This window comes from Anabrus simplex, chromosome 2 (genome assembly GCF_040414725.1).
Source record: "Anabrus simplex isolate iqAnaSimp1 chromosome 2, ASM4041472v1, whole genome shotgun sequence".
In the NCBI taxonomy this organism is placed as follows: domain Eukaryota; kingdom Metazoa; phylum Arthropoda; class Insecta; order Orthoptera; family Tettigoniidae; genus Anabrus; species Anabrus simplex.
Window position 1 is genome coordinate 981,523,069 of NC_090266.1, and position 23,043 is coordinate 981,546,111.

At 38.2% G+C, this 23,043-nt stretch overlaps 1 protein-coding gene across 4 annotated transcripts in view; it reads right to left on the reverse strand.

The window, feature by feature from the left end:
- Positions 1-19,593, reverse strand: part of LOC136864599 (transmembrane protein 65) — a 392,659-nt gene extending 373,066 nt beyond the window's left edge. For 3 of the 4 annotated variants that reach the window (XM_067141814.2, XM_067141816.2, XM_067141815.2), the window contains exon 1: positions 19,088-19,592. In XM_067141814.2, the coding sequence (XP_066997915.1) occupies positions 19,088-19,538 (451 nt within the window). In that variant the 5' untranslated portion in view covers positions 19,539-19,592. Of the gene's footprint in view, positions 1-19,087 lie in introns of all 4 variants that reach the window. The other variant, XM_067141817.2, reaches the window with a different exon arrangement.
- Between the last annotated feature and the right edge of the window lie 3,450 nt (positions 19,594-23,043).

Sequence of the window (23,043 nt, forward strand, 5' to 3'; positions counted from 1 at the left end):
CCACCGGACTGAGCCAGGATCGAACGTGACAAGTTGGGGTCAGAAGGACAGCGCCTCAACCGTCTGAGCCACTCAGCCCGGCAGATGGTATTAGTGATCATGAAGCTATTTTGTCATAGTTAACAATAAATGTGATAGAAAGGAAGGTCTTAAAAGTAGGACTATTAGGCAGTACCATATTGCTGATAAAACAAGCATGACGGAGTTTAAAAAAAGTAACTATGATCGGTGGAAAATGGTAAATCAAAATGTAAACAGACTCGGGGATGGGTTTAAAGCAACTGCTGAGGAATGTGAAAACAGGTTTGTACCTTTAAAGGTGGTAAGGAATGGTAAAGACCCACCTTATTATTAAAGAGACTTAGGAGGAGGTGCAGATTGGAAAGAAATAGAAATGCCTAACTAAAGGAACTTACTACAAAATTGAATCTAGCAAAGGAGTCAGCTATGGATAACATTATGGCAAGCATAATTGGCAGTCATACAAATTTTAGTAAAAAATGGAAGGGTATGGATAGGTACTCTTAAGGCAGAAACAAGTTCCAAGACAGACATTCCAGGAATTATTAATGAACAAGAGAAGTGTGTATGTCAGGATCTTCAAAAAGCATAAGTATTCAGTCAGCAGTATGTAAAGATTGTTGGTTACAAGAATAATGTCCAGATAGAGGAGGTGACTAATGCTAAAAAAAGTATTAAAATTTACATTTGATAACAATGAAATTTACAATAAGATTAAAAAGTTGAAAACTAGATAAGCAGCGGGAATTTATAAGATTTCTGGGGATATACTAAAGACAATGGGTTGGGATATAGTACCATACCTGAAGTACCTTTTAGATTATTGTTTGCCTGAAGGAGCTATACCAAATTAATGGAGAGTTGCTATAGTAGCCTCTGTGTATAAAGGAAAGGGTGATAGGCATAAAGCTGAAAATGACATGCCAGTAAGTTTGACATGCATTGCATGTAAGCTTTGGGAAGGCATTTTTTCTGATTATATTAGCATGTTTGCAATATTAATAACTGGTTCAATAGAAGGCAGTTCGGGTTTAGGAAAGGTTATTCCACTGAAGCTCAACTCGTAGGATTCCAGCAAGATATAGCAGATATTTTGGATTCAGGAGGTCAAATTGACTGTATAGCGATTGACGTGTCTAAAGCATTTGATATGGTGGGTCATTTTATTTATTTATTTATTTATTTATTTATTTATTTATTTGACTTTAGCAGTGGTGAAGATAGGGCTCATCTGGTTTTACCAGCACCACATCCAGAATATTCTTCCCACGGGTTGGTTCCATCACTTTCTGATTAAGTTGTATTTTCCAGATTGATGATGCTTGTTTTTTAAAGGGGCCCAACATCCCAGATTAACTTACTTGCCATTTGTTGGTCAGGATTACTGTTTTCTGCATTACCTTCCCAACTATCAATTGATAAATTGAGATCACCCCCCTACAATCACGTTCCTTTGCGGTTTCCCACATAGCTGATTATCTTATCAAATAATTCTGAATCAGCATCTGTGCCACCCTTTTCAGGTCTGTACACACCATAAAGTCAAGTTGCCTATTATCTTTAGAGATGAGCATTACACCTAGAATTTCATGTTTGTCATCATCTTTTTCATAGCTTACAAATTCTCCTTTCACCAGAATAAATACTCACCCACCTACCATTCCTATCCTATCTCTACAATAAATACTCTAGCTCCGTGAGCAAATTTCTGCATCCATTATATCATTTCTCAGCCATAATTCAACTCCTATTACAATATCTGGTAAATTAAATTACTTAATTCTATTCCTTCTTCAGTTCAACACTAACATTTTTGTGTCTTCCCTACTTGACTTCCAGATCCCTGTACCCTTAGCACCGTATCTTAGTCCACCCTGTTTCCCTGAATGTACCTCCCTATAACCCTTCTAAGCAAACTTCCAAACTTGTACGTACCACTGCAGTTCAAGTGAAGTGCATCTGAGTGCAGATCACTATGTCATACCAAGCCATTAGGACCTAGAAATCTCACTCCATAGTTTCCCCACATAACCATTCCATAGTCTCATTTAAATCCCCGATCACTTTCCAGTCAGCATGAGTATTGTAAATAAAAGCACAGCATAGGAACTGGAGTGATAAACCTGAATGATATTTGTTGTTCTAGCGTCCCGGTACATGATTTTATAGATCTAATCCACCAAAACTAACTAGGCCTACTGAAGAAGTATGAGGGGCATGTGAAACTTATGTTGAAGACAATGAAGCAGCTGTAAAACACATTGAACAGGACTAGTCGAGTTCACCATTCACAGCCAGCAGAACTTTGGAAAGTCTCTAGAATGTGGATAAATAAACAATAAACATGAGCAAAAATCGTGATTTACTCACAAGTAACCCATCCCACTTTGAAGTTGGGAAAACACCACAAAGCAACTGGTTTCTATGCACAACCTCTTCCTTTTTCCCAGCCCTTTTGCCAATGGTCTGCGGATGGTACTCACGTGGATAAAGCCCAGTTCTCCTCCGTCCAGATTCTCTTCCTGACATTAACCCTATATGGAGGGATGTATTCACTATTGCATGTTTCTGCAGTTGTTGGTAGTGTGATGTGAAAATGTAAATTAAGATGTGTATTAAAACAATCACAGACACCTAAACTTCAAGCTAGAGGAATTAACCGACTGCAGCTAAAATTCCCAGCAAGCCGGAAACCAAATCCAGGACGCTCTGAACTGAAAGCCACTACGTCATTCAGTCAAGGAGCAAGACAGTTTGTATGCACAGTATTAACTTCTAATGAAAAACCTTGTGCACAGGAGAATGATTGAAAATTTACCATTGAGTGGTGAGAAAAGCATAGTATTATCAATAGAAGGTAACAGTTACATTTCACAAAGTAGTAATCTCGAGAATTCACAGAATGATCAGTGCAATCTTTTAATTTGCATTGTGAGCGAATAATGGACTGTACTGAGCATAAAAGTTCACTCCATCCAAATCAAAAGTGAACTCCTTTGATGAGGTGAACTACACCATATAACAAAAAAAAGATGCACCAGGAAGGAATTGTCCGATGGCGATAAAAATCGGTGGATGTGAGGAACAGACATAGAAAAACAAACGATCAAACGTGCAGAACAATCGAATGATTTATTGCGGAGTTAAATCGTTACAAAGTGAGGACATCTAAGGTGTTGGTCCACCCCTGGCCTGGATGCAAGCTGTCACTCGACGTGGCATAGACTGATAGTTCCCGGGTGGTGTCCTTCGGAATTTCGTGCCAAATGGTCTCCAACTGTTGGGCTAAATCTGTGACATTCTGGGATGTTCGCAATCGCCTTCCCATGACGTCCCAAATGTGCTCTATGGGAGAGAGATCCGGCAACCGAGCTGGCCAAGGAAGGATAGGGCAAATTGAAGACAGTTCATAGCAACACGTGCCGTGTGCGGCTGGGCATTATCCTGTTGGAAAGTAAGGCCTGGATGATGCTGAAGGAACGGTAACACAACCGGCCGTAAAATGTCATCAACATACCGCTGTGGTGTCAGTGTGCCAGGAATGACTACCAGAGGGGTCAGGCTGTCAAAGGAGATGGCACCCCAGACCATCAACCCGTGTTGTGCAGGTGTGTGGCATGCGATAGTCAAGGCAGGATCCCCACGCTGGCCTGGACGTCTCCAAACATGTCTGTGGTTGTCGTCTGGGTGTGATTGTGGAGCTACCTCACAGACCATCCACCAAGTAATTGCCGAGTGTCCACGGAGAGCATTTCAAGGTCCTTTGGAGGACATTCATAACACAACTGAGGAGGCCTTGAAATGGATCAATGGACTTGATTTGGAACTATAGGCTTCTGCTTGTATATATTGTATATATTGTATACTTATTTATATAATCTATCTGTGCACATCATACGATAAATAAATAATAACCGTTGGAAACTGGACTCGTCACTAAAGTCTATACGTCCCCGGTCAGCGCAGTTCCTCGAGCGCGGCATTACTAATCTGGCTTGACAGTGAACAGGCGTGAGTGGTAAGCGGCGAAGCGGGCGGAGCGAGCGCAAATTCCTCTCGTTCAGGCGTCTGTTGATGGTCATGGTGGACACGTGTGCGGGTCACACGCTGGATCGTTGATGACGACTCCGTTGCTGTGACAGCTGTTCTGACAATCGCTCTGTCTGCCCGTGCTGTTGTGGCCCTCGGTCGACCACTGTCGTAATGACGCTGATGCCTGCCGCTACTGACACATGCTTGCCAGCATCATCTGATCGCCGCATCACTTCGACCCAAATGTCCAGCAACAGCTCGATTCGACCAACCAGCTTCTGTCAATCCGATCGCACGACCTTTTTCAAACTCTGACATCTGCTCGTAATGAGCACGAATCCTTCGGCATGGCATTCTTACAGCCGACGTTAAGATAGCGCAGTCGAATGCAACAGCTACTTTGAGCATGCGCTTCAGAATTGCGCCTTATATACACCGATTGCATGCGCAGTTCGGATGTGCGGGAGCTCCCGGTATTAATTCATTGGACACGAAACTTTAATCACTTGCATGTTCGGTCCGAATGTCTTTGCATACGCAATTTCCTTACAATCGGACAACGCCTTCCCGGTGCGTCTTTTTTTTTGTTTTGTTATAGAGTGTATTTAGGGCAATCATATAGACTAAAGTCAGATATAATAGGTACAAGTGAAGTACGTTGGCAGGAAGAGCAGGATTTTTGGTCAGGCGACTACAGAATTATAATTATAATAATAAACTATGACATCCCCTGAGACATACAGACCACAACACACAGGCCGAAACCCCATTACATAACAGCGCAGGCAAGCCCCCACTACCTGGCTGTGACACATACCTTCCAGAATGCTCATGAGACAGCCAGGGCTTACGTCAGCCAGAAAGGCTAGGATATAAAAGGCCAATGCCAGGGCCACTCTAGTAGTGTAAATTGCTGCCCGGGAGACTGATTACCTTGGATCGAGTAGGGGTATTTCATTCGCCTTGACAAAGAATACTGCAATGTATTCGAAACGTCGGCAAACTGTACGTGATGTACAGACAACCACAACATGGTTCAATCCGGAAATTAAACCAAATAATTCTTCTTACTGTGGAAGCTTCACCTGTAAGGTAACAGAGTGCAGTCGATTGAAGTTGGGTGACATGCAGGAAATACGAGATTAGGAAATGAGGTCCTGAAGGAAGCAGGTGAATATTGTTCCTTGGGTAGTAGAATAACTAATGATGGCAGAAGTAAGAACATAAAATGCAGAGTAGCACAAGCAAGGAGGATCTCTCTTAAGAAAAGAAATATGCTCACTTTGAACAATGGTGTATGAATTAGAAAGATGTTTTTGAAAACTTTTGTCTGGAGCATGGCATTGTAAGGAAGTGAAACATGGGTGATAATTGGCTCAGAAAGAAAGAAAGAAAGAAAGAAAGAAAGAAAGAGAATACCAGCTTTTGAAATGTGGTGTTATAGGAGGATGCTGAAGGTGAGATGAGTATACTGAGTCACAAATGATATACTGAATCAAGTTTGTGAGAGGAGAATGATTTGGCAAAACTGGACCACAAGAAGACATAGAATGATAGGACACATCTTAAGATACCCAGGATTTGTTCAGTTGGTCTTTGAGGGAAGTGTAGGTGGTAAGAACAGCAGGGGTAAACTAAGGTATGAATACGACGGATTAGAGTAGATGTAGGATGTAGTTATGTCTTGAAGGCAAAGTTAAATTGTACGATGTAGAATTGATTGGCTTAAAAAGAGAAATTCCCCACTGGCGCTGGACCCGATGCTCTGGTATGGCTTAACTTTGTTCTCAAGTTCCAACGTGCTTTTCTACTAGGCTGTTTTTCTTCAATACTTTTTGACATTTAAAAACACTTTTAGGAGTTCTCCCATTTCATTTGGTCCCAATATACAATCCTAAGTGCTATATTTTCTGAAGAGGAGAAAAAACTCTACTACGTAAGAATAATGTTAACTTATTTTCATTAAATGAAATGGCGTATGGCTTTTAGTGCCGGGATATCTCAGGACGGGTTCGGCTCTCCAGGTCCAGGTCTTTTGATCTGACTCCCGTAGGCGACCTGCGCATCGTGATGAGGATGAAATGATGATGAAGTCAACACATACACCCAGCCCCTGTGCCAGGGAAATTAACCAATGATGGTTAAAATTCCCGACCCTGCCGGGAATCAAACCCGGGACCAGTGTGGCCAAAGGCCAGCACGCTAACCGTTTAGCCATGGAGCCAGACACTTATTTTCATTAAGACATCACATAACATATTTCACTTTTAGTGAGTGCTTTTAATTCTATGTACTTATTTTATGGTATACAGTAATAAAACTGCATTTCAGAGGCAAACTGACCTTTTCTCCACGACATCAGTGGCATGCTTTATGAACTTTAAAAACAATAGTGTTGGTATGCAGTACATTCAAGAGAACTATTTTAACCTTGAAAAATTCTGTATATTTTAGCGATGGAATTTTTGTCTAATGTTTCGTAGCGGAAGATCTCCTAAATCAGGATGAAATGTGTACCATTTGATACAATAACTGTATATTCCTTTAATTAATAGAATATAGTATGGTATGGAAAAGGTTTTCTGTCAAAAATAAGGTATTGCACTTTTTCTTTGTCAATAAGGATTTTCAAACATGAAGTTTGTTATATGTAACAGTAAAGTGTATCAGACACCTAGTATTCTACGAACTTACGCATAGAAAATGTTCAATACGAAATATGCTACTGCTTTCTCATGTTTTGATTGTGATATGTCAACCAAAGAGTGAATAAGATTTTTTTTAAAATAACTGGTAGGTTCTTCAGTCTGCCTAAACTAATCTTGAATAAATAAATTTAAAAAAACTACTTAAAAAAGAACCAGCTTAATTAAAAATAGAATGACATGTTTTGTTTTTGGAAGGAACATAATCAGATTCTATCAAATGACACAAAAATATATAGAAATGTATACACATTTATGTTTATTTCTCTTTTAAAACTTGGAAGTTTGGAACTTATCTCCTCACTTCTCTCCACTCTAGCATAGAATGCAAGTTGTTGCAATACCGGTACTCTGTCGTTGGCATGAGTCCAGCTGGCTAGTCGGTTAACCTTCTGCTACACCTCGACCCTGCTCTGGCTAGGTCAATGACACTCTAAAACTTTACTCTTAAGTGTTTTATTTTTCCTATTATTATTAATCATATTCAAATTGTTTTGTAGATGCAGGGGTTCCTAATGCACATTTTATGGGCTGCCTATTCAACCGGTAATTTTCTGTTGTGTCATTATCAGCTTACGGCAACTGTTTTGGAACTGTATTTGCAGTTTATTGTTATTATTATCATCATAAATGTATTTTATTTCTTTACTATGTTGAAGTCTTTGGCCTGTACTTGTAGTTTTTATTATTATTATTATTATTATTATTATTATTATTATTATTATTATTATTATTATTATTATTATTATTATTATTATTATTATTATTATTATATGTGCTTTCTGAAGGCTGAATGCAGATTGTATCTAATCACCCTTTTATCAATTCTTACTTTGCTCAATCAAGTCATTAACAAATTCAATCCCATGCACACAATAATAATGCTATGTATATTGTTCCATAAAAGCCATTCACATCAACAAAAATGACATAATGAAAATTAAAGGAAAACCAGACAGTCCATTCAAAGCTCCTTACACAAGCCATAGCATTGCAACATACATGAGATCATACAACAAAAACAATGAAAATGGTAGTGTAATTTGATTGAACTCAAATGTCAGGTAACAAACTGCTATGCCACTATACAGGCCAAGCAAAACAATTTCACACTTAATTTTTTTAAAGCGATTAGATACAATTGTCATTCAGCCCTCGGAAGGCACGCATACGATGATGATGATATACATGGGTATTAAGAAAATATTTATTTAATACAAAATAATAATACAAAGCAGAAAATGACATACGGTAACAGAAAATTACTGGTAGGCCTACAATAGCCTATAATGCTCACTAAGAACCCCTGCATAGTTCACAAAACAATTTAAATACAACAATAATAATAATTTCAAAAACAATTTAAATTATAACAACAACAACGATGACGACGAAAATAGTAGTGTAATTTGAATAAACTCAAATATCAAGTAACAAACTGCAATGCCAGACAGAAAGAGGAATAATTAGAATCTGCATAAATAAACAATATCATGTTAATGGACAATGGAGAATAACATTAAATAAAGCAGTCTGTAAGGAAACTGAACCAATATACAGCACGTTTAGAAAAAAAAAACTTATATCATTCTTTGAACATCCTGACACTGGAATCAGCAGAAGAATAATTGAAAAATTATGGAATAACAAGACCAAGATTAAATGGATTATGGAAATTAAGGATTATAATAAAGAACTCCAAATAATAGATGACCTTAAGAACAAAACAGACAAAATTAAAATACTTTAAGACACACATGCCAAGTTACAGACCAAGATTAATAAAAGGTGTAATGGAAGGGTGTTTTCAATTGCAGAGTCCAACTCAATGGCTAAATGGTTAGAGTGCTGGCCTTTGGTCACAGGGATCCCGGGTTCGATTCCTGGCAGGGTCGGGGATTTTAACCATCATAGGTTAATTTCATAAGTTATGAATTCCATTATGGCCCGTATTGACACTTTATCACTATCAAAGGGTAGAGAAGGGTTCACCTATGCAATACCATTAGTTTGTAGTCTATATTGTCTTATAAAACTGGGACTATTTTCGACCCCATATATATATTGGGTCATCTTCAACCACGCTCCAATTGGAAGACACATGTATACATACAAGCAGACCCGGCCAACACCTAGAAACTGCAGATGATGATGATGATGTACACATATAACCAATAATAAATTAAACAATCTGGTATGTCACAATTTACAAACTTAATTTAAAACATTTATGAAGGCCAAACAACACATCTAAACTTGAACCCAAATGACACATCAAAACTGCTGTGGTTGATGCCGAACTATGTCGTCGCTCCTACAGCAACCAAATGTTCCTGAGTTGATTTGGGAGCTGGCATCCCTATCTGTATAGACGAGCAACTTGATTTATAATTTATGTTTGTTGGAGGAGGGATGTGTGAGGGGGGCGGGTAGGAAGGTTTGAAATGATTGGTAACTTACCGTATCTTTTTTCCGCTTATATTTTGTGTATATAGGAATGATTATATCAAACAGAATATTAGATTTTTCATTTATTTCATTAATATTATGGTTAGGCTTAAAGTACTGTTCTAAATGAATGTAACAATTCTCCAATATGTTGAGCATGGTGCCCTTCTTATCCACTTTTAATACGCTTAGATCTTGGTCAATTGATGTAAAATTATGTTTTAAGTCTGTCGTGTTGTGCCATGGCAGAGAAACTATCGTACCTTGAAACATTCACATGTTCCTTGTATCTTATTAAAAAATTACGTCCCATTTACGCTATATATGTACTTTCACAGTTATTGCACTGCAGTTTGTAGATACCCGATTGAGAAAACTTATTAGTTTGATTGATAGTACGTGTATTAAAGAAATTGGAAAAATTGTTATTATTTGTTTTAAAAACTATTTGTTGGTTATATTTCTTGAATATATTAGCAACTTGGTATATGTTTATACTAGCAATTACCCGCGGCTTCGCTCGCGTGGATTTCGTAATTTGATCAATGTAATCATTCCTCGGCATTGTACCAAGACATTATATGAAAATTCCTAAAGTATAAAAACTCACCCAAAAATTGAGTTCCATTTACCCCAGAAATACTATGTAAACCATGTTTGTGGTATTGCCTTTTGGGGCTAAGACAACCATGTGACATAGAACTGTACATGTGAAAAACAGTCTTCTCTCAAGTCGAAAAAATAAATACATGTTTCTTTATTTTTAAAGGAGATTCCAAATATCTATTCTCAACATCTGTAACATCTTAAATTTTTGAGATATACCGTACATAAGTATCTAAAAAAAAAAATTCAACCCCTTCATCAGTCCTCCTCCCAACCTCACCCCCATCCAAGTGTATTTTCCAAAAACAAAAATACATGTTTCTTTATTTTTAAAGGAAATTCCAAATACTAATTTTACTAATTTTCATGTCTGTAACATCTTTAGTTTCTAGGTTATAAGTATCCTCATAAAAAAATTCAACTATTTTTCAATTCTTTTTGTCCCCTTCTCCAAAAACAAAAAGGTACAAGTTCCTGTATTTTTAAAGGACTTTACAAATACCAAGCCTCTTGTCTCTAACATGTTAAGTTTTTGACATATAATGTAGATATACTTGTACTCATTTTAAAAATTCATCCGCTTTTCCAATTATCAGCCCCTTAACTGGATTTTCCAAAAACAAAAAAATATGTTTTTCATTATTTTTAAAGGAGGTTCCAAATACCAGTTTTCATGCCTATACGTCTGTAACACCTTCAGTTTTTGAGATAAATGTATACTCATAAGAATAATTCAACTCCTCCTTCACTTCTTTCCCTCTCTCTCCTGCCTTAAGTAGACTTATGGAAAATTCTAAATTCCCATGGAGGGATATCTGATATGTTTTTGACATTTTTGACATGCTCTATTGGTGAAAAATATCTAATTCCCTCCATGGAAATTTAGAATTTTCCATTCGGAATTGCTAGGCGGGCAATAATTCCATTGTGGAGATTTATCTCCCTATGCAGTTATCAAACGGTGCCTCTTATAAGGGCTTCTGATAAGTTCACCTGCATACACCCTAGCATCAGTGGGTAGGGTCTGATACATCCCACTCTGATGAGTCTAGTGTCAGACCTAAGACGAAACGCTGGTTAATAGAGCAAACGCCTGAAAAGCCTTACATCTGATATGTTCTTGACATTAAGTGGACTTTCCGAGAAAAAAGTTTCCTTATTTTGAAAGGAAATTCAAAATATCAACTTCCACGTCTGCAACAGCTTCAGTTTTTAAGAAAAAGTATCCTCATGAACATATTTCAACTCATTTACTTATTTTCAACCCCACACCCCTTACGTCGATTTTCCGAAAAAACAAACAAACAAATGCACGTTTCTTCATTTTTAAAGGAGATTCCAAATACTAATTTTCACATCAGAAACATATTCAGTTTTTGAGATATAAGTAAACACATAAATGTAATTAAATTCCTTTTTCACCCCCTTCCTACCCGTTAAGTTGATTCCCCCCTCCCCAAAACTGCCAGTTGCGTTCTTTTTAAAAGAGATTCCAAGTACCATTTTGACGTCTTTAACATCTTTAGTTTTTGAAATATAAGTATCCTCACACAAAGAATTCAACTTATTTTTCAATTAATTCACCCCCATTAAGTGGATTTTCAGAAGACAAAAGAACACGTGTTTCTTTGAAAGAAGATTCCAAATACAAATGGTCATGCCTCTAACAACTTCAGTTTTTGAGATATAAGTATCCTCATAAGAATAATTCAATTCCTTTTTCACCCCAGCCAGTTAGGTTGATTTCCCACCCTCCAAAAATGCCTGTTTATTTATTTTTAAGGTGATTCCAAATACAAATTTTCACGTGTGTAACCTTAAGTTTTTGAGATATAAGTTTCTCCATAAAAAGAATTACATTTTTCACTTCCTTCCACCCCCCCCCCCAAGTGAATTTTCCGAAAACCAAAAAACTTGTTTATTTATAAAGGAGCTTTCAAATTCCACTGTAACATCTTCAGTTTGGAGATATATGTATCCTCATAAAAAGGAATTAAACTCCTTTTACACCGCCCCCACCCCCCAAAATGCATGTTTCTTTATTTTTAAAGGAGATTCCAAATACTAATTTTCACGTCTGTAACCTTCAGTTTTGAGATATACGTTTCTCCAGAAAATGAATTAGATTTGTTTTACTTCTTTTCACATTCCCCCACTCAAGTGAATTTTCCAAAACCAAACAGTACCCATTTCTTTAAAATAGCTCCCAAATACCAATTATCACGACAGTAACATCTTCAGTTTTTGAGATATATGTATCCTCGTAAAAGGAATTAATCTCCGTTTTCATCCCCCCCCCCCCCCCCGCCCTTCCAAGTTGATTGTCCCATCAAATGAGTTTTTCTTCATTTTTAAAGGAGATTCCAAATACCATTTTTCACATTTGTAACATTTATATTTTTTGTATATTTTATATATATATATATTCTCATACAAATATTTCAACTAATTTTTCAATTCTTTCACCCCCACCGTTAAGGTTTTTTCTCCGAAAACTAAAGAATACATGTTTCCTAAGTTTTAAAGGAGATTCCAAAAACCAATTTTCATATCTGCAACACGTTAAGTTTTTGAGATATACTGTAGATACGCTAATTTTAAAAATTCACCCCCTTTTTCAGTTCCCCTTAAGTGGATTTTCCGGAAAATTACGTATTTACTTTTACAGGATATTCCAAATACCAGTTTTCAAATCTGTAATATGTTACGTGTATGAGATAATTTGCAGATACAGTCTTTTTAAAAATTCACCCCGTTTCTCAATCCTGTTCACCCCCTATTCATCGGATTATCCAAAAACACAAAAATACATGTTTCTTTATTTTCAAAGGAGATTTCAAATTTCAATTTTCATGTCTGTAACATCTTCAGTTTTAGAAGTATAAGTCTCCTAATAAAGTGTGTTCAATCTTATTTCCCCTCCCCCCTTAATTGGATTTTCTGAAAACAAAAAAGTACGCGTTTCTTTATTTTTAAGGGAGATTCCAAATACCAATTTTTATGTCTGTTAACTTTAAAGTTTTGAGGTATAGATGTCCTCATTTCAAAAATTCACCCCCCTTTTCACCCCTTTAGCAAAAGAATATAAAAAAATCCTCCCTTAGCGAGCACCTATATGTTAATATGAATGTAGCCCCAAAATTTCATTTCTTAATGTCCAGTCGTTTTTGCTCGGCGATGATGAATCAGTCAGTCAGGACGAGCTATTTTATATATATAGATTACTGAATGTGAAGGAGGAATATGTTTCTTTTTTCTTTCTACTGATTCTCTGTTTAAAGTAGAAAATTGACATGTTAATTGTGTTGATGATTTTATTGACAAATTGTGCATTATACCAGTTTGATTTAGCTATTGATCGTATAACATTTAGTTCATTATGAAGGCCTCTTTTGGATAGGAGATAGTGAATGCTCTATATACCATACTACAGTATGCTGCTTTTTTATGGGATTGGGGAAGGAGAGAATCATTTTGGATTGTACTAACCGTTTGAGTTGGTTTTCTAAAGATACGATAAGATAGTTGAGATGTCTAGTAATACTTAAATCTAAATAATTTAGACTCTGTTGGGATTCAGATTCCAGTGTAAAATTGATATGCGGATCTCGGGCGTTTAAAATGGATAAGGTATTGGCCTCATTTTCAAGGTCTTGATTTAATATAGCCAGAACATCATCTACATAGCGAGCCCAGTAGCAGATATTATTTTATACAGGTTTGTTTAAGATCTTTGTGTATTCTAAATTATCTAAGTAAATTTCTGCCAATATCCCTGAGGCTGGCGATCCCACACATCCCTCCTCCAGCCCCTGCCATCATAAGCTATATTCCTGCTTCCTCTCAACAGTCAATCTGGTGTTGGTGTCCGTACCAGTTGCACACAACTTACGAAGAACAGAGGGGTGAGTCTCATATATTAATCTCTATCTTCTAGCTTCCCTTCTTTTCTTAATAATTTACTTCAAATTATTTCTTTTCAGACATTCACTTCAAACCAAATTAAACAATAGATCACTACATCTGATGAAAAGGAATACCTATTCAAGTTAAGAATGTTCCCCTTCAAGCTACATACAAGTCATTACCCATATTATTATTGAACAAACATAAATTATAAATCAAGTTGCTCGCCTATACAGATAGGGATGCTAACTCCCCGCTCAACTCAGGAACATTTGGTTGCGGTAGGAGCGACGACATAGTTCGGCATCAACCAAACAAGTTTTGATGTATCATTTGGTTTCAAGTTTAAATATGTTGTTCGGCCTTCATCAATGTTTTCAATTAAGATAGTAAATTGTGAAATAACAGATTGTTTAATTTATTATTGGTTATATGTGTACATATGTCTTCCAATTGGAGCGTGACTGAAGATGACAGAAACTAGTCCCAGTTTTATAAGACAATGAATTAGGTGGACCCTTCTCTACTCTTTGATAGTCATAATCGGTTAATTCCGCTGGCACAGGGGCTGGGTGTATTCATCATTTCATCCTCATCATGACACGCAGGTCGCCTACGGGAGTCAAATCAAAAGATCTGCACCTGGCGAGCCGAACATGTCCTTGGACACTCCCGACACTAAAAGCCATACGCCATTTCATTTCATTTGAAGAAAGGAGGGCAGCAACTCTCAGAATGAAAAAATACTGACTAGCCAGCTGGACCCATGCCAACGACAGAGTACCGGTATTGCAACAACTTGCATTCTATGCTCGAGTGGAGAGAAGTGAGGACTTCATTACGTAAGTTCCAAATTTCAAGTTTTGAATGATTTAAATAGAAATAAACATGAATGTTTATATGTTTCTAAATATTTTTAGTGTAATTTGACACAATCTGATGTTCTTTCAAGAATGAAACATGTCATTCTATTTTAATTTAGTTATTTCTTTCTCAGGTATAATTCTGTTGCCATGTTTTCTTTTTCAGATAGTTTATAAATTTATTTACTCAAAACAAGTTTCAGTAGACTGAAGAACCATACAGTTATAAATTAACTGTAAGTAGAAGCCGAAAAGAGATGGCTTCAGATATCACAAAAAGTTAATACCTTGCTCGGCTGATGTAAGATGAAGACATTCACGTTGTAGCCATCCAAGACACACATATACGTCAGATGGCAATCAAAGGGCTAGGGGTAGGATACCTGGCTATGTACTAATAGACATAGACGCTATTCACAGTAATGTCCATAACATAGCAACATACATGAGATCATCCACTACAAAACACCAAGTCAGACTGAAGGAAATCTGCGCTAGCAGTTGTCAGTGGTGCCACTACTGTTTCGGAGTGCTAACTGGCCAAATATTCCTTTGGCAACTTTCCCAAACCCAGCAATATATGTAGACTATTTTAACTCTTACAATGAAGTCTGGGTAAATGACCATAATGCCACTAATGGTACCTTGCTTCAGGATGGGATTATGCTTAAGAATATGCTATCTATTTACAGTGCTAAAGATGAAAGCGCATTCAAGATGCCAAGATGGAGTATACACCTGAATCTCACTACTACCATATGTTGATCCCAAAGGAGGTGGTAATGTACCAAAACGTCACGTTATCAACACATTACCTCAGTCAGCACTGACCCATATTGGTTCACTATGGAATGCAAGAATTTGCCACAAATTTCCAACGAAAGCCACATAGGAACTTCCAGAAGGCCGACTGGCAAGTCTTTGCTACAGATCTAGATCAAGTAGAATTTATTCCTGCACTTCCGGAGGCATTTTGCAAATGCCACTATTTCTGCAGATGAACACCACACTGCACACAGATTTCATAACCCACACATCCCTGGTTAAAATGAGCACTGTAATGAACACAATGAGGAGTACCAAGAGACATTTGATATTGACAGTGCTAAACAGCTTTTTATTGAACTGAATTTTCACCTAAAAATAAGATGGCAAAAAACATGGAAAACATCAACTTTAATAACAGATCTGTCCAAAGATGGCCTCCCAACGAGTGTTGATCCCTGCCCTCCTGATAAAGCTGGCAAGCAGAAACCAGTTCGTCAGGGGTTGAGAAGAAATGGATATGGAAGAACTGAGATTGATGAGGAAAGAGCCTATCTAGGACTACAAATAGGAAGGTCATATTCACAGGACGTGTGCATTAGTATGTTCTGAAAAAATGATTAGCATTTGAACCAGGTTCAAAGTCCACATCGATATCTTGGCGCACCACCACTGACTGGTAAAATGTGCCTGCGGCTCTCGTCGCTATAATCTGAAAGTAATGGATCGGTGTGACTTGAGCAGATGTGCAGGATGCCTCGCTGACATATGCGAGAACCGCACCGTCAAATGAGCAAGTTTGAAAGAGGGCACATTATTGGCATGAGAGAACATGACGAATCCATCCGGGAAACTGCTGCTCATGTGGGACGAAGTATGTTGGCAGTGCAATGGGTGTGTACAGAATGGTTCACAGAGGGCCATAGAACACGAGATGGGACTGGTCGCACCACCCAGACCATTGCCCAAGAAGATCAACACCTCGTCCAAATGGCATTGCAGGACAGATCTGTGTCCTCCTCGCTCTGGCGCAACAGTGTAACATATCGCGCACTATCAGGAGTGACAGTCCGTCACCGTTTAGCATGGTCTGGGTTACTGGCGCGTCGTCCACTTCCCTGCCTACCTTTGACTGCAATGGTGTATGGAACGAAGTCACTGGGGACAGGAATGGCAGCAGATAGTGTTTTCGGACAAATCCAGGTTCTGTTTGTTTGAAAATGATGGCTGCATTTTGGTTCGCCGCAGACAGGGGGAGAGAGGAGAGACTGCAATCGTACAAGACATACAATGCCAACTCAAGGCCTTATGGTGTGGGATGTTATTGGGTACAACCACAAATCACATTTGGTGCGTGTCCAGGGCACTGTGACCAGTTTGACCTACGTGAATGACATTCTGCGACCCGTAACAATACCCTTTCTGCACGACACACTAGACGCCGTATTTCAGCAGGAAAATGCGCGACCACATGTTGCTGCACGAATACGTGCCTTCTTGTTGTCGCAGGATGTCAGACTGTTGCTCTGGCCCACCCGATCACCGGACTTATCCCCAATAAAAAATGTGTGGGATATGGTGAAACGACGGGTGCGGCGCTATGACCCAATGCCAACCACCAAAGATGAACTGTGGAACCAGGTGAATGCAGCATGGATGGCTATACCCCAGGACGCCATTCGCGCCTTATAAGTGTCGATGCCATCACACATGGAACAAGTTATCAGTGCCCATGGAGGACCAGTGCTTACTAGGCAACAAGACACATGCTGAACCTAGGCAACTGAAATGCTACTTGTTTCTGCAGGCTACTATTGAACATGTCCTGTGAATATGAACTTCCTATCTCTAGTATTTCAAGGTGTTCTGTTTTTTATGAACATGAGTGTAGTTAGTATGTTTACTGTTAAAGATCTTACGTTATTGTTGTAATCATTATTTAAATATGTTAACTGTGGTTAATGATGTTATTGGCTTTTCCCACTACCTACTTTTACAGTTTTCAGAGACGCCCAGGTGCCAGAATTTAGTCCCGCAGGAGTTCTTTTACGTGGCAGTAAATCTACCGACACGAGGCTGATGTATTTCAGCACCTTCAAATGCCACCGGACTGAGCCAGGATTGAACCTGTGGTTATTTCCTGTAACAGTTTGTGTATTATTTCTAAGGGGTTGGGTACTAGCCGAGGTATTTCAAATACGCATATTCAAATTGTGTCATAACATGTGTTTCGTAAATCATTTTTAAAAGTTTGTGTATACACTTGACATTTCACGTGCAGAAACCATTCAAATTATGCCATAACTTGTGTTCATTGTTTGTAAATCATTTGTAAGAGTTTGTGTGTATTTACTAGACATTTCATGTACAAAAGTCAATTAAATTGTACCATAACAGTATAAGTTGACACTCCGCAGCCGAAAGTTTATAACATTACAGTATAAGGAAGTGAAAATAATGCAAATCTTACAGTCTTTCCGTGCACAGCTGAATGTAGTGAGTATTGGCTGCAAAGTATCAACCATTGATGAACTCTCTCCTAGGAACTGTTCTCCCAACTGAATCATGCTTGTAATACCCTTGAAATAAACTCATCCTGAAGATGACTACAGCTTAACACACTCGAATACACATTTTAGGCTGCTTGTTGACTCATCCAATCCTACATTTTTCTTTCCATAGAACAAATAATTTACCAGTTTATTTGAGATAATATGTAGGCATGATTTCATAACTCTTACAGTACCTATTCAATTTGTGATGTTCTTTTCACTTTAATTAGCAGGTCTACAAACATCAATGTAAGCTAGACTGAGAAGCCCTGATAAGTTAGGCAATAAGTCATGTGAAAGTGGGTGTTTTTTTATTTTAATTAGAAATGTAGCTCTGTTGATCTTATAATGTCACTACTATATCTAAATGATACTTTTCAACAATTCATAGACTCTCAACAAAACAGGATCTATCTAAAAAATAATTTCTTATTTAAAGTTATGCTTGAAGTGAGTTGTCATACCATGGTAAATAACATACAAGAGAATATTTTCTATTGCCATTATGCCCAAGACTCAGCTTAAAGCCATAAAAATCAAGATTAAACATTACCACAGAAAATGACATTACATTGGCTCTAACAGTAGGCTGTTTTAAAAATTATGATTAGTAAATCAGAAAAAGTGAACAATTCAGTACCAACAGAGTACGAAGATTTCATGAAAACTTACACTTTAGATCAATTATTCGTTAAAAAACTCAAAGTGAAGTAACAAACATTAACATTGTCTTAATGAAGGCACATTAAATTACAAAATGACTACTATTTGATTAAAAAAGAGACAGCACAATAGAGGTATCCAGAACAGTTTTTAGATTGCCCGAGTAATTTTTAACAGAATAAGAAAATATATTCGACGATGAACAAATTAACTATACGATGACAGAATGGACGAAACACGATATGAACAAATAACCACAATAGTTTAATAAAAACGTACCGTAGCATACACAAAATGACATTTATAAACACTAATGCAAAACACAATAAATTCTGAACTGCCGTATGGTGATTTTGCTGAAAGTTTCAAATATATATTGTACGGTGAAAGTACCTACTTAGCGATTCTCAATACCACCATTGAATATTTATCAAAATATTGTAAAACAGCCAGGCCTAACTATAGGCTACATGTGAGAACGTAAGGAAGGGGAACAAATTTTCACTAATCAATTTATTGCATATACCTTCGTATTCAGCTTTCATTTTCTCGGACTGGAATTCCTGTAAAGCACATAATAGTGCACTTCTCTCTTCACCTGTAAGCCGCAATATCAGGTCCTGCGCTTGACGTTTCGTTAAAGGAGCAGAAATAGATTTGTCCACTCCGGCTGACATAGGAGAGGTATTGAACAAAGCTATTAACTCATATCTATAGCTTTTCTTCGTCTCTCGATCATTATAATAGCGAAAATTCTTCGTCCATACAGACTTTGAATACATTGTTCCCCAGTTTAAATTTGGCGCCTGACGGAAAGAATGAACTAATCTTCGCCCGTATTTCATAGGAGCAGAGCCACCACAACTCCAGAAACTAAATAAACTCTTAATACCAGCATTAATTTCACTACAGTGATATCTAGGAATTACATTCACAAGCTTCACCATACTACCTAGTGGCGCATGCGAACGCATCATACAATATTACAGCCGTTCCAACACATCCAATCATGCACTGAACATATTCACACCCTGCACCTGAAAACTTCTGAAACACGGCTATAATCAGTGTCGCCATTAGACATGAATGAAATTACCCCAACATTGTAAAAAAATTACCCTAAATTATCGTAGATATTTAATAATAATATTATTTTTGTTTATGTCCCTACTATTTGACGGTTTTTCGAAGACGCCGAGGTGCCGAAATTTTTTTCCGCGGGAGTTCTTTTACGTACCAGTTATAATACAAGGCCTGGAAACAGAGCCCGTAAAACGCTATGGAAGTGGTTAAACGTGTTCATTAACTGAGTTGGTTGTGAATGTATTATGTATTTGTCTGATGTTAAGCATTCGCAGTTCCAGTCATGGTTTATTCACGAAAAATTAAAGGTAGTGGAATTTCGTTTCACAAGTTTCCAGTGAATGTTCAATGTTCGAAACATTATACAGAGGAAGTATTACGCATGAGATACGACTTCAAGCTGATCGAAGTAGGCCTCTGTTCCTAAGTTTTGATCCGAGTTACGTCATAATAATCGGGCGATCCCAAAATTTGTCACTGGACTTTTTAAAAACTATGCTACCGTGACTGGCAATCATTTGAGAGGTATCTTCAAACTCAGAAATCTTAAATTAGAAAACCAACGAGGAAAATAATTTGCCCAACAAATTTCACGAAAATGAATGTAGCAAGAGCTAAAAATATTGTATTTTCCCCTGAAACAATCTCTGATTTGAAAAGTATGGAGGTGGTTTTCTCCCGAGAGCATAAAATACAGTTTAAAATAAGCCATTTGCTTTATGGAGCATTTTATTAAATTGTTCAATACGCATAACGTCTGCAACACCTCACATGAGACATATTCAGGAACGAGAACAAACGAGCATCTTTTAACGGGGCGAGTTGGTCGTACGGTTAGGGGCGCGCGGCTGTGAGCTTGCATCCAGGAGATAGTGGGTTCGAATCCCACTGTCGGCAGCCCTGAAGATGGTTTTCTGTGGTTTCCCATTTTCACACCAGGCAAATGCTGGGGCTGTACCTTAATTAAGGCCATGGCCGCTTCCTTCCAACTCCTTGGCCTTTCCTATCCCATCGGTGCGATGTAAAGTCACTAGCAAAAAAAAAAAAAAAAAGAAGCAACTTTTAGTACCGTACTGAAGATGAACTCCTCAGTTGGTTAATTAATGATTTCCTGTCATATATTAAGAAACTTAAAATGCATTCAGAGAAGGTAAAAAAGATTCATGAGAGAAATGTATCAGGCATAGATCTTGACTACCCAGTCCATTGTGGCCTGCGTAAAATATCTCATAAGTATACATTTGCATTATGCATTGACGAGGAACCTAACGAGCTATTACATCGAGCTCTTCTTCAGCTACCTAAGACGCCAAGTGGAATACAATGACATTATGGTTCGTGTGGCAAAAGAAAAAAAACAGACTGTAAAGGCTGTTTAGAACATATCTGTTCTCCAACTACTCAAAGTCCAACATTGTGTCTTATTAGTGTTCAAAATCGAGGAGCCCTCAGATAGGCCCTACCGAAAATCATCGTCTGTGGCACTTCTGCAGTGAACGAAGGAATTTGTCACTTCCGCTACGCAGTACTTGTCCCGAAGACAGTTACTAAAAGGTGTACGTTTATTTTTTCGAAAGACATGCTCAACAGTGAAATTAAGTGTGGAAAGTGTAAAAGCGACAAAACACCTCTTTTTCTACTCTGAACATTTCTGAGACCTCTGTTAGACAACATTGCTTTGAGCCACAGAAGTAGAAGAGAGAAAGTTTTGAAACTTGTTAAGAAGCCCCTCAGAAGGAAAGTTTTGAAACTTCAATGACATATCCAAGCCAATGCAGCACCGCTCTATAAATAAAGTACTGTCAATACTCGCAAAATCATTCAGTTCTTTTTATTTAGGATATCTTATTGACGTATATGGCCATGCGAATACAGTTCCGCTTTAGCCTTAGCACGAGCAACACGTATCTCGAGCAAGTGTGTACAAGTGTGGAGCCGTACAGTGAAGTGGGGAAAGCCCTTTTGGTTTCAGTGTTTTGCGTATTATACGCTTAGGGAACTAACGACATTACGGAACGATGATAGTTGAAAGGAAAAATACAATCGTCATCACTTTCACAGAACGAGATATACCAAGACCAGCCCCCTACGAAATCCACGAGTGGATTTTTGAAAATTTGAAACTTGATGAAGCCGACATCGAAACATTACAGCTCAACGGAATTTCCCGACAAGTCTTCATTAAGTGCAGGAGGCAAGAGCACTATGCAGGTGAGCAATATTTTGTTCATAGCAATGGCTGTCGTAGTAAAATAACTGTTGATTCGGCCGGCCTAGGGATTAAACTTGTGAGAGTTTTTAACCTCCCCACCGAAACATCTCATGGACACATTTCAGACGTTTTGCGTCAGTACGGGACTGTACTTTCAGTAAGTGATGAAACGTGGAGTTCCAATTTTCGATATAAGGTGCACAATGGCATACGTGCAGTACGCATCATGCTTAAAAAACATATCCCTTCCTACGTAGACATAGCAGGAAATAAGGCTTTAGTAAGTTATGATAACCAACCACTAACCTGTGCCAGCTGCAGTAAGATAGGCCATTATCGTAGTGAGTGCCCAACGCGCCGTTTACCAGTTCAAACACCTGCTACACCCGACAAGCCAACCTGGGCGACCTTGACTTCAGCCTTGGGGAAGCTACCGACGCAACGTATACCTCTCACAACAACACAATTCACCCCAGATTTTCCAGAGGTGGACACACGATCAGCTGATACACCAGACTCACATGTAAACACACCGTCCGCACAACAGGCAGAAATAACCACAGAAAAGGAAGAGACACAAGTAGTGCAGCCAGCACACAACCACCTTGAGGAGACAACAGAACCTGTTTGCGATAGAAATTCCCCAGTGGAACAGTCGCTCAGCTTATCAACCTACCAAAATAATACCCAGTTAAATGATTTACCGGTACTATCAGAACCACCCTCACAGCACCAGACACAACTTTGTGAACCTGTCAGCGAACCGTTCCCGACACGTACCAGTGACATGAATGGCTTAAAAAATGACACCACCACACAGTCTGTGCAGACGCATTCCGCACAGTGCACAAACAAAGTAGGCGGTGACGAAGGTAGTTTAATGGAAACGGAAACCACCAATTCAAAATCCAACCAAGCAGTTAGTCACAGGGATCCAAGATTAAAAAGATCGGTTGAGGGGATTGATAGGAAGAAAGTAATAAAATTAAGTAAATGTCTTTCACAAACCTAATCTGAGGAATATTTACGTGCTGTTGGGTAACGCCAAACGAGTATGGAAGCTGCTAATGTTCTTTTCTTGGTAATCTTAGCTGTGACGTCAGTAGTTAGCTGCTACGGTACTCTGAATGTGAACTGCCTCCGAAGTCAGAGCAAGCAGGTCTTGCTAAAAGAATTTGTTAAAGATT